At 42.3% G+C, this 13,176-nt stretch overlaps 1 protein-coding gene across 3 annotated transcripts in view; it reads left to right on the forward strand.

Moving 5' to 3' along the window:
- The first annotated feature begins 76 nt into the window (after positions 1-76).
- The window catches only part of SNX31 (sorting nexin 31), a 62,887-nt gene continuing 49,787 nt past the window's right edge, over positions 77-13,176 (forward strand). For all 3 annotated transcript variants that reach the window (XR_006288410.1, XM_037892190.2, XM_037892191.2), the window contains exons 1-2: positions 77-422; positions 1,159-1,233. Coding sequence is in view for 2 of the 3 variants with exons in the window: in XM_037892190.2 (XP_037748118.2) it covers positions 120-422; positions 1,159-1,233 (378 nt within the window). In the remaining variant the exon portion in view is untranslated. The remainder of the gene's footprint in view (positions 423-1,158; positions 1,234-13,176) is intronic.

Consider the following 13,176-nt stretch of genomic DNA (forward strand, 5'->3'; position numbering starts at 1 on the left):
CCAAGGTTGGGAAGCACTCTCCTGATGATTCCCAGCCTGGTTAAATAAAACCCATGGAAGGGACCTGGCCAACTACTGGGCGGGGGGAGGAGCGGAGCGGAAGTTGTAGCCGCCGCTGGATGCTGCTGCTGCTGCCGCCGCCGCTGCCCTGGGAGTGGGAGCCAGGACGGGAGGCCGCCCTTGTTTGTGACAGTCCCATCACCTGCCAGGATGAGTGGTTTGCCCCCCGCCCCCAGGAGGGAGGAGACCTCCCCGCCCTCTCCTCTATCACGTGGGAAAACAAATGCTGCGGCCGCTGCCCTGCCCTGCCCCTGTGGCCCGGCGAGGCGGAGCGCGGGCGGGCCGCGTGCGGCACCATGAAGATGCATTTCAGCATCCCCGTCTCGGAGCAGCTGCTGGAGAAGTTCGGGGGCCGCTACGTGGTTGAGTGTCTCGGCTGCCGGGCACGGCCGCTGGGGCTGGGGGGGCCGCGCCGCCGCGGGGATCCCGGCTCCTGGGCAGCGCTGTTTTGGCTCGGGGAGGACCGAAGCGACTGAGCGGGGAGGCAGGGGAATGGGGGGCCTGTGTGGGGAGGGGAGCTGTGTGGGGAGGCAGGGGAATGGGGGGCCCTGTGTAGGGAGGGGAGCTGTGTGGGGAGGCAGGGGAATGGGAGGGCTGTGTAGGGAGGGGAGCTGTGTGGGGAGGCAGGGGAATGGGGGCGGCCTGTGTAGGGAGGGGAGCTGTGTGGGGAGGCAGGGGAATGGGGGCGGCCTGTGTAGGGAGGGGAGCTGTGTGGGGAGGCAGGGGAATGGGGGCGGCCTGTGTAGGGAGGGGAGCTGTGTGGGGAGGCAGGGGAATGGGGGCGGCCTGTGTAGGGAGGGGAGCTGTGTGGGGAGGCAGGGGAATGGGGGCGGCCTGTGTAGGGAGGGGAGCTGTGTGGGGAGGCAGGGGAATGGGGGCGGCCTGTGTAGGGAGGGGAGCTGTGTGGGGAGGCAGGGGAATGGGGGCGGCCTGTGTAGGGAGGGGAGCTGTGTGGGGAGGCAGGGGAATGGGGGGGCTGTGTAGGGAGGGGAGCTGTGTGGGGAGGCAGGGGAATGTGGGGGGAGGGAGGGCTGTGGAGGAGGAGGATGGGGGTGCTGTGCAGGCAGGGAAGCTGATGCCCCTTGGGTGTATTTTCAGCTGTACTCTGTGTACCTGGAAGGCTTCCTCTTCTGCAAGGTGCGCTACAGCCAGCTACACCACTGGAACGATCAGGTAAGAGACTCCAGCCCAAACCCCTTTTCACTCTCCCCTGCCAGCTTCAGCTAGGGGAGCTTCCATCAAATGGCCAACAAATGCCCCATTGAAATGAGAAGAGACAAGGTGGCCGAGGGTGTATCTTTTATTGCACCAACTTCTGTTGGTGAAAGAGACTAGCTTTTGAGCTGCACAGAGCTCTTCTTCACCTCATTGAAATGAACTTAGGCTGAGATCCTGTAATGTTGCCTGTGGATGGTAATGAGTTTTTCTTGTGTAGTACCTGAAGTGGGAGGGAGATACTCCACAGCATCCAGACCTTTATGTAAGTGTGTTGTCATATTTGTTATTACACACATTTTTAAGGTGTCCAGCACCATAGAGTGCAGCAAACTCTGAAGCAAATCACAGAGAAATATTGAGAGGAATGGTGTTGGGAAATACAGTATGCTGGGAATTTATATTAGTGTCAAGGAAGAGCTATTTTTTAATTTTGAGCAATGGAGACAGAATTTTTTGGCTGCCCCCCCATTTCGCTTACACTTAAACAAGTAATATGAAGTATGGATGGAGGTGATTACACATCTAATAGCTTCTTTGGTAAACTCTTCACCCTTTGTAAGCAGTTCGATTTCATTTTTTTCCCCTACTTTTCCAATTATTTTCATGGCAGTTCTTTGGCTTTTGTTCTGCATACCCCAGGCATGCTGGTCTGAGCTATATGCAAGAGATGAGGTATCTTTCCCACCCCCACCCCCATTTCTTTGCAAAATATTCTCCATTTTTCCCCATAATACTCCTCAGTGAAGGTTTAAGGTGTTTACTTATTGAGACCTGGCAACATCTGAAAGCTATGAAAGGGGAATTGAGTAATGGTCATGTACCCAATATTCAGGGGAACAGGTTTCACACAGTTATTTTTAGTATCATTGACTGTAAGAAGTTTCTTCTGATTTTAGGACATCTGAAACTATTGCAGCATTCCTCTCTGAGTCATAAATAACACTAGAGCCTCTTTTAGGCCCTGTCTATGCTAGAGTTCAAATCATAGGTTTTTTTTCCAAACTGTTCTTGCTTGGAAGGTGCTAACATTGTTCTGAGTTCAAGTATATAGGCTCCAACTATGTTTACTGGGGCCAAGGTCCTGCTGTTAACACACCTATGGACTGTGTGAGTCAGAGTGGTAGGAAAGATGGTTTTGTGAATAGGGCATTGGACTGGGATTGAAGACCTGGGTTCAGTTTCTAACTTGACTACAGACACCCTGTGATCTTGGACACATCAATTAATCTACCCTCTTCCTCAGTTACTTATCTGTAACGTGGGAATAATTACTTCCTTGCCTCATAGCGTTGGTGTGAAGATAAAATCCCCACTAATGATAGTGGAGGCCTTAGATACAAGAATGGTGAAGGCCATATAAATACCTAGAGAGGTTTATCACATAATTTTCAGATAACAGTAAGTGTTGCAGATAATTACATAACAAGCTCTTTTGTACTATGTACAGCCTGTTGATCTTCATTAGTGTATTCTTCTGGATCACCTATTCTCTGATCCAATAACAAATATGAAATAGTAAAGGAGGGTGTAATAGATTTATATTTATATATTGGCTGAGCAGTGAAAGACCTATCAAACAGCTGGATTATTTCCATCAGTCTTACATTTTTTTATATCCATAAGTGTCCAGATCACTTATGTTTAATAGCATCGCAGGGAAGCCACTCTGCTTAACAATTCTAACAGCAGACTGGAAATAGCACTAGAAAACGTACTGCAGAGGTCAGTCCAGTACTGGTGATAGGTGGACTGGATAATCTATTACAGAAGGTCTCAAAGTGTAGTCTGTGCAAACCTCCAAGTTAACATCATGCTGGTTCCCTCCTCCTCTCCAGCTGCTATATTGCACGAAGACAGCTGCAAATACATGGAAAAGGGCCACTAGGGAAGCATTGTAAGTAGGGCTGTCAAGTGGTTAAAAAAATTAATCCCGCTGTTAAATAAAAATAGAATACCGTTTATATAAATATTTTTGGATATTTTCCACATTTTCAAATATATTGATTTCAATTACAACACAGAATACGAAGTGTACAGTGTTCACTTCATATTTATTTTTTATTATAAATATTTGTATAGTAAAAATAAAAAATAGTATTGTTCAATTCACTTAATACAAGTACTGTAATGCAATCTCTTTATCATGAAAGTTGAACTAATAAATGTAGAATTATGTACAAAAAATAACTGCATTTGAAAATAAAACAACTTAGGCTCGAAAGTTTTACAAGTACACTCAGACCTATTTCTTGTTCAGCCAGTTGCTCAGACAAACAAGTTTGTTTACATTTGCAGGCGATAATGTTGCCTGCTTCTTGTTTACAATATCACCTGAAAGTGAGAACAGGGGTTCGCTTGGCACTCTTGTAGCCGGCGTTGCAAGTTATTTACGTGTCAGATGCTCTAAACATTCATATGTCCCTTCATGCTTCAACCACCATTCCACAGGAGATGCGTTCATGCTGATGATGCTTTCTGCTCAATAATGATCCAAAGCAATGCAGACCAACGCATGTTCATTTTCATCATCTGAGTCAGATGTCCCCAGCAGATTGATTTTCTTTTTTGGTGGTTCGGGTTCTGTAGTTTCCACATCAGAGTGTTGCTCTTTTAAGACTTCTGAAAGTATGCTCCACACCCCATCCCTCTCAGATTTTGGAAGGCACTTCAGATTCTTAAACCTTGGGTCGAGTGCTGTAGCTATCTTTAGAAATCTCACATTGGTACCTTCTTTGCGTTTTGTCAGATCTGCTGTGAAAGTGTTCTTAAAATGAACAACATGCTGGGTCATCATCCGAGCCGGCTATAACATGAAATATATGGCAGAATGCGGGTAAAACACAGAGCAGGAGGCATACAATTCTCCCCCAAGGAGTTCAGTCACAAATTTAATTAGCACATTATTTTTTTAACAAGCGTCATCACCAAGGAAGCATGTCCTCTGGAATGGTGGCCCAAGCATGAAGGGGCATACGAATGTTAAGCATATCTGACATGTAAATACCTCGCAATGCCAGCTACAAAAGTGCCATGCAAACACCTGTTCTCACTTTCAGGTGACATCGTAAATAAGAAGCGGGCAGCATTATCTCCCGTAAATGTGAACAAACTTGTTTGTCTTAGCGATTAGCTGAACAAGAAGTAGGACTGAGTGGACTTGTAGGCTCTAAAGTTTTACATGGTTTTGTTTTTGAGTGCAGTTAACTGTAAACAAACAGTTTGTTTGTAACAAAACAAAATCTAGATTTGTAAGTTGTGCTTTCATGATAAAGTGGTTGCACTATGGTACTTGTATGAGGTGAATTGAAAAATGCTATTTTATCATTTTTATAGTGCAAATATTTGTAATAAAAATAATATAAAGTGAGCACTGTACACTTTGTATTCTGTGTTGTGATTGAAATCAATATATTTGAAAATGTAGAAAAACATCCACAAATATTTAAGAAATTTCAATTGGTATTCTGTTATTTAACAGTGCGATTAAAACTGCAGTTAATCACAATTACTTTTTTTAATTGCAGTTAATTTTTTTGAGTTAATCGTGTGAGTTAACTGCGATTTAATTGACAGCCCTAATTGTAATTAGCCCTAATTGTAATAAGCCCAATCACTTCAGTTGAGACAGGATGTTACACGATTACGAAGGAGCAGGGAGGTGGTCTTCATGATTGCAAATGAGATGTGGTGTCCGAGATAAGCTCTGTGTTTAAAGTGGACCATTTTGATACTACAATGGTTCACGCTGTGAAAAAGTTCGAGAGCCCCTGGTCTGTTAGGTCTCTTCTATCTCTAAATGTTATGGTCCTGATCTTGCAAAGCTATTCTACATTGGCAGATCTCTGCTTCCCACAGAGTACCCATTGCCTCCAGTGACCCACTGCCAAAAACAGTGGTCTATTATTACTTTTTCACTCTCCCCACTTAATGTGTACATTTCTTGATGCTATCGAATGGAACATCACAGAATGGGGTCACGCTGAGAGTGCAATCATCATTGAAAATGTAACTAATTTGAAAACCAGCATGTTTTGTAGATAATAGAACAACTTGACATTGAAGTTTTGTGTCTGGTTTTGGATGTCAAGAATGGCATATTATTCAGAAAGTGGCCCCTGAAGGAATTGCATTTCTGTGTCTTATGTGAAACTGAATTTTTTAAATGTACAGTATAAATCATTGTAACTTTTTGATGGATGGATGTATATGAAACTCAGAACTTAAAACACAATTTTTTTCATTTCTTTCCTTTATTTTTATTTAAGTAGATGTAACCCAATACATGTCTTTTCTTTAGCTAGTCCAACTAAGTCTTCCTTTAGTGTCCAACTTAAGTAGTAATTTCTGAGAACAAAAAGGCAGAATGTTGTTCTGGATACAGTTTCCTCAAAACTTTAAAATCTTTAATTTTACCTGTTGGCAGTTTTCTTTTCTGTCTTATCTGGATTTCATGAGTCCATGTTTCAATCATTTTAGCATTTTGAATAGATCTTCTCTGCATGTCCAAAATTTTCAAGCTTGGATGCCTTCAATTGAAGCTCCTATATTTAGGCACCTGTGTAAGTGGCCTTTTTTTTCCAGAGTTAGTGAGCATTTGTAACTCAGACTTCAGTAGGAATTGAGGGTACTTATGTTTCTGAAAAGCAGACCGCATAGATCTTGATTCTGCAACTTGTTTGTCAAGTACTTGAAGTCAGTGGGGCTCTGTGTGGGTGCAGAAATGTGCATGTGTTGATTTAATTGCATGACTGGGGACTTATTTAAGTACTTTTCTCCAGGCTACTCAAGCTTAGAAATTGTAGGCCCTAAGCTTTAGAATGTCAGCCTTTGTCTCTAGGGGATATGCTAATAAGCTATATAGCCAGAAGGACAGTTTGTTTTTCAGACTTGAGTGTTTATCCCAGTGGTTCTCAACGTACAGCTGTGGCCCATGTGACATCCTTAGTCCCATGCAGGTAGAATATATATTGTGTGGATGCGGCCCACAATGGTAAATAGGTAGAGAACCACTGGCTTATTCAGTACTCAAATTTAGGATTTGATGAGTTCTATATCACTTCCCCCCACTTTCCCATGATGAAGAGGCTTTTCTGATATGAACACTTGTCAAATACTTTTTCTTTCTGTAAAAAGAGTTTTGATGCCTCCATTCCTTGGATTCATTCTCGGTTTTGCTCTTTATTTCCTTAGTGCCACATTGAAACAAAGGAGTCTTGGGGGAGACTGGATGACTCCGAAGATTGGTCGTGGGCAATAGAAACTTTTATGTCTAGGTCACCAGTTCAAATCCAGCTCTGGTGGTAATGCTCAAAAGTTGTTATTGTCTGACTGGTTATCTCAGCTCTAGTCCCAGAGGAACCTGTCCCATGACAAAAAACATAACCACAATTAGTACTTTTGTTGGCCATCTTGGCAGAGAGGCCAAGGACCAAATGAGCCTGAGGAATGAATTAAGTCTTAGCATCCCTGGAACAGAGTTTGGAGCCATATTAACATCATAGTGTGGAAAAGGTTGTGGAACTGAGGACTATGCTATATCTGTTCAGATATTAAACAGAACACTTAATTTCTAGGGCTGGCACGCATTGCCTTTCAGCCTTAGAAAACACCCCTGTGTACCCAGACTGAAGGAGAGTGGGATCCGTAGTCTCAGTGGTGCTACTTAAGTAGACAAATGAACAGTTACAGTGACACAGAGATAAACAGTATCACTAAAACAACTGTATTACTTCAGAACTTTTCTTTCTTTACTGTCAAAGTTGCCTCTAGTTTTGTAAGCAGGAGCACATGGCTCTATCCTCTGCCATCATCACTGGGTTAACTGCATCTCTCACCCTTCTGGGTTTCTTTGAGGGCACTCCCTCTCAAGTCTTGGGCTTCTAGCAGTTATCTGTTTCAGGCTGTAATCATGCGATTCTCCCTCTCTCAAGCCAGTACCTAGCAGCGAGCGGTCCCTTGTGATCAGCTGTGATTATCTCATTAGGTCTGACTTAGGCTCAGCCCTGCAGTTCTATGACAGTGGTGTCCAGGAACCAAACAGTCTGATTAGCGCAAAATGTTATTTATTTAGAACAAAAACATTTCTGAAAAAAAACTATCTTAAAACAATAAACCTGTCTCTACACAGGCCTACCTTTCCGTAAGGTTTACCATTCCCGGGATCTGGGAATGTCCAGCTCCTTCAGACTCCCTCTGTAAAGTTTCTCACTGTGTCAGCCTGTCTCCCAACAGCTTCTGAACATTCAGAAGCCTGAGAAGGGCTTTTTAATTGTTCAGTGCAGGATGGATAAAAAATTGGTTTAAAAAAACAGAGTTTATTCAAATTCTATATTTATTTATTCTATATGCTAACTATATACAATATTTCCTTTGTTTCATAAAGCAGTTACTTTTAAATGTAAATCCTATATTGATAAACTTTCTTTCTTATGATGTACACAGTGCATTTGCGGCAGTTTTTATTTAACTAACAAAAACAATTTTAAAATGTCGAGTTTTGTGCATTTTAATTATATTCCAAATTTTCATCCAAGCGCAGCTTGACACAAATCACAGGTAAAAAAAAAATTAATCATCTAGTAAGTAAGAAATGTCTCATTCATCATTTTCTAACATAATAGAAATATAAAAAATAATCTGAAAAATGTATGTTAAGCATATAATTGCTTGTGTGCGTGTTTAAAATATTTTCCAAAAGAGAGAGAGGGTGATAATGGTTGATATAATTTGGTAGTTAGCAAAACGTACCAAATTATATCAACCATTATCACGCTTTATCTCTTTTGGAAAATATTTTTTACACACACACACACACACGTTTAAGCAATTACATGGCTTAACATACATTTTTCAAAGTACCAATTCAAAACAAGGTAGAAAGCCTTGATTTAAATAATTGATTTGTGCTTGCTGATTTAAATCATGATTAAAATCAGTGATTTAAATTTAAATCCGTCCATCCTGTTAATTTTTCTTTAGATCTTTGTTCCTAGCATTGGTAGAACAGTTGTCACTTTGCCCTGGTGCTGGGAAGTATGCCATTGTCCTGTAACTGAGAGCTCTCGCTTTCCTCGCAGCAGCCCAGGAGCAGGAGGAGTTCTGAGCTCCGGGGCCAGAGAAGTTCGATCTCCCCCCCAATAATCGGCAGGGAACGCAGGAGCCCCTGCTGGCTCCCCCATGCGCACACCCCTGGATGAGTCAGAAAGAAACTTCCTATGGGCATATTATTGTATAATTGTTCACTACAGCTTTCCTTGAACAGTTCTCTGAAGCATCTAGTTCTGGCCACTGTCAGAGACATGATACTGGGTGAGTTGGACTGCTGGTCTGATCCAATGCAGCAATTCCTAAATACTGTGTTACTCCATCTCTGGAAACTTCTCTCCTCAGACTGTCTCAATCTTGAGTTCATTTTTGCCTATGACACTGAACCTCACTTTTTTTTTTTTTTTTTTTTTCTGTTCGTGCATCTTTCCATTTGTCATTACTGCAAGTAATGTACTTACTTGCATCTTTGCCATTTGTAAATTTCCTTTCCTTTCTATCTGCATTCCCTGCTGATTATTGCGGGGGAGACCGGAGCCCCTGCTGGCTCCCCCATGTGCACACCCCTGAATGCATCCGATGAAGTGAGCTGTAGCTCACGAAAGCTTATGCTCAAATAAATTTGTTAGTCTCTAAGGTGCCACAAGTACTCCTTTTCTTTTTTCTATGTGTAGGGGCTTTTGAATTCTGCTCTGTAAAGTGTTCCCTGAATTTCTCCACACAAATCATTATCAAAAACTTTAGGGTGCCATGTAAATATTGGTGTGCTTTTAATGTAAAGCACTAACTACACTAACCCCAAAAAAGTCTGATTTGAGGAACGCAGGCTGATAGGATTATATTAGTAGATGTTAACTGTCTCCTTCATTCAAATATCTGAGTCTTAGGAAAAATAAGCTCTACTATAAAAGTATGGGAGACTGAACATAACTTTTTGTTTTGAAAAGGAGAGCTTTATTGCAAATTGTTTGGGAAGATTGAAATAGCTGATGGATTTCATTATTACAAAACACTTCTATTTTGATGGGGGTTGTGGTGGCTAAATTCTCCTTACTTTCCATCTTTGAAAACCTGTGGTGTTAACAAATGACTTTTAGATTTGGGTCACTATTCAGAAGCAGATTAAAATAGTATGCTGCTTGTCCCTTTCTAGACAAATATTAGAATAACACGCCTATGACAACCTGACAAGAAGTTATAAAGTCAGGAAGAAAAAGCCTCTAGGTGTCATAATTGTCTGAATGTTGACTTATTTCCAGGCACTAAATGTACAAAGAATCACTTCTGAAATGTTTCAGAGTGGTAGCCGTGTTAGTCTGTATCAGCAAAAACAATGAGGAGTTCTTGTGGCACCTTAGAGACTAACAAATTTATTTGGGCATAAGCTTTCGTGGGCTAAAACCCACTTCATCAGCTGCATGGAGTGGAAAATACACTAGGAAGATATATATAGTACATGGAAAAGATGGGAGTTGCCTTACCAATTCCGACGAGACAATTAAATTAAAGTGGGCTATTATCAACAGGAGGAAAAATCACTTTTGTACTGGTAATCCAGGGTGGCCCATTTCAAATCATTGACAAGAAGGTGTGAGTAACAGTAGGGGGAAAATTAGCATGGGGAAATTAGTTCTTAGTTCTTTGACCCATCCACTCCCAGTCTTTATTCAGGCCTAATTTGTTGGTGTCCAGTTTGCAAATTAATTCCAGTTCTGCAGTTTCTCATTGGAGTCCGTTTTTTGAAGTTTTTTTTGTTGAAGAATGGATACTTTTAAGTCTTTTATTGAGTGTCCAGGGAGACTGAAGTGTTCTCAGACTTGTTTTTGAATGTTATAATTCTTGATGTCTGATTTGTGTCCGTTTATTCTTTTGTGTAGAGACTCTCCGGTTTGGCCAGTGTACGTGGCAGAGGGGCATTGCTGGCACATGGTGGCATATATCACATTGGTAGATGTGCAGGTGAACGAGTCCCTGATGGTGTGACTCATGTGGTTGGGTCCTATGATGGTGTCCCTTGAATAGATATGTGGACAGAGTTGGCAATGGGGTTTGTTGCAGGGATAGGTTCCTGGGTTAGTGTTTTTGTTGTGTGGTGTGTAGTTGCTGGTGAGTATTTGCTTCAGGTTGGGGTGCTGTCTGTAAGCAAGGACTGGCCTGTCTCCGTCCTTCAGGATAGGTTGTAGATCCTTGATGATGTGCTGGAGAGGTTTTAGTTGGGGGTTGAAGGTGACGGCTAGTGGCGTTCTGTTACTTTCTTTGTTGGGCCTGTCCTGTAATAAGTGACTTCTGGGTACCCTTGTGGCTCTGTCAATCTGTTTCGTCACTTCAGCAGGTGGGTATTGTAGTTGTAAGAATGCTTGATAGAGATCTTGTAGGTGTTTGTCTCTGTCTGAGGGATTGGAGCAAATGTGGTTGTATCTTAGAGCTTGGCTGTAGACAATGGATTGTGTGATGTGGTCTGGATGAAAGCTGGAGGCATGTAGGTAAGTATGAAATGGTAACAATTAGTTTGAAGACAAAAGCATAATGTTGATTGATTCTAAACACTGTACCAGCATTCACTGAGTCAGTCTAGGAACAGCCATGATTTTCATGAACAGCTGTTTGGAAAATTATTCTAAAAATCAATTAATCACAAAAGTAATTAGGCATAAAGGATTTAATGATTACAATACATTTGTTTTTCAATTTTGTGTACCCACTTGTATAGCAGACTAATTTTATATTTTGGGTTTGTTAGGTATCTACATATACAAATATTTTTATTAACATATGAAACATGTTTAAATACACTTTAAAATTAGGAGCCCCTTTCTGTAGGCTTCATCCAGACTGTATCTAAAAGTACAACTCTCTTAATCCCTTTTTACGGACAGTTTGACACCTTTCTAACTCCTTTTAGTAATGCTGCTCTGACTATTATTTCCAGGTTAGAAATCTTATTTCAAATGCCTCATCTGCCCTAAGCTTTTACCATATAATGGAACGTGGCTGTGGCTGAAATAGTTGGTTTAGACAGCGTGGGTAGGGCTAAACACTTCATTTTAAAACACCCCCACAAGATTAGATAATTCCAGCCATTTACCTTTGAAACTAGTGATCGTTTTCTGTGGCGGAGGAGCATTTTTGTGGATGGATGGAAAAGAAACAATACTCACTGCTTTGTATGTCTTGGGCCAGATGGATAGAGGGTTTTACCATTAGGTGGATTCCACAAGATAGTGTTGTTGTAGCTATGTTAATCCCAGGATAGTAGAGAGACAAGGTGAGTGAGGTAATATCTTCTATTGAACTAAATTCTGTTGGTGAAAGACACAAGCTTTCGAGCTACACAGAGCTCATCTTCAGGTCTGGGACAGATACTCAACTGGTATATCTACACTGCAAAAAAAGATGAGTGGCATGGCCAAAGCTGGCCTGGGTCAGCTGACTTGGGTTAGCGGAGCTTGGGCTGCAGAGCTGTAAAATTGCAATGTAGACATTCAGGCTCGGGCTGGAGCCTGGGCTCTGAGACCCTTCCCATCGCAGGGTCTCAGAGCCCAGGCTCCAGCTTGCACCCAAACAGCTACACTGCAATTTTTAGTTAGCCCTGAAACCTGAACCCTACTAGCTCAGGTCAGCTGACCTGGGCTCAGAGCCTCCGTGTTGTGGGTTTTGTATTGCAGTGTACACATGACCAGAGTGTTGCAGCTAAATACAAGGGGGAACAAATTGTTTAGCATAAGGACTTAACGTTATCAGAGAGCATTCAAGATGAAGGTATGTTAGTGGGTTACAGATTGTTGTAATGAGCCATAAATCCAATGTCTTTACTGAGTGCTAGACACTAAAAATCATGGGAAGTTATGCATTTAAGTTCCCAGGCTCATCTTTGGAATGTGTTGTGCAGTTGTCCTTTAAGAATGTGGACTGAGAAGTCCGAAATGGAGTGATCATGCTGGGAAAAGTGTTCGCCCATGGTTGACACAGTGTTTTTGTCTCATCATTTTTCTGTGTAAGTTCATTCGGGAGTGTAGTGATTCTCATTTCACCCACATAGTTGTTGGGGCATTTAGTGCACTGGATGAGGAATACCAAATGTTGGGATAGGCATGGGTAGGTGTGACGTTCCCTTCTGGTTTTATCTGGACCAGTGATCTGCTAGGTCACTCCAATCCTTGACTCTGGTAGTCAGCCTTACCCTGCTCTGCTGTGAGAACCCCCGCTCCTGGGCTGTTCATGCAGAGCCTCTGGCATGTAAGCTGCTCCTTGGATTGTGCAACCGAATGACACTACCCAATATCTCCAGTCCCAGACACAACCCTAGGAACCTCCGTCTTGCAGTGCCCAGTTATGCCCGCTGGACACTGCAAGCTTATATGAGTACGTCAGTTTAAGAGATTGATATGTACCAGGCTTGTTCTCCCAAGTGGAGCCTTTGACACTCTTCAAACCAAACTCGCTGCTTCAGGTAGAATAAACAAACAAATTTATTAACTATAAAGATAGATTTTAAGGGATTATAAATCAAAGCATAAGAAGTCAGATTTGGTCAAATGAAACAAAAGCAAAACACATTCTAAGCAGATCTTAACACTTCCAGGGTCCTTACAAACTTAAATGCTTCTCACCACAGGCTGGCTGACTGCTCTTCAGCCAGGCTCTCCCCTTTGATCAGCGCTTCAGTCGCTTGGTGTGGTGTCTGTAGATGTAGGTGGGAGAGAGAGCATGGCAAATGTCTCTCCCTTTCATCATGTCCTTTCTTCCCTCTTGGCTTTGCCCTCCCCCCTTCAGAGTCAGGTGAACATTACCTCATCGCAGTTCCAAACTGATCAAAGGAAGGGGGGTGACTCACTCCAAAGTCTAAGGGCATGG

The sequence above is a fragment of the Chelonia mydas genome, chromosome 2, assembly GCF_015237465.2.
Source record: "Chelonia mydas isolate rCheMyd1 chromosome 2, rCheMyd1.pri.v2, whole genome shotgun sequence".
Classification (NCBI taxonomy): Eukaryota; Metazoa; Chordata; order Testudines; family Cheloniidae; genus Chelonia; species Chelonia mydas.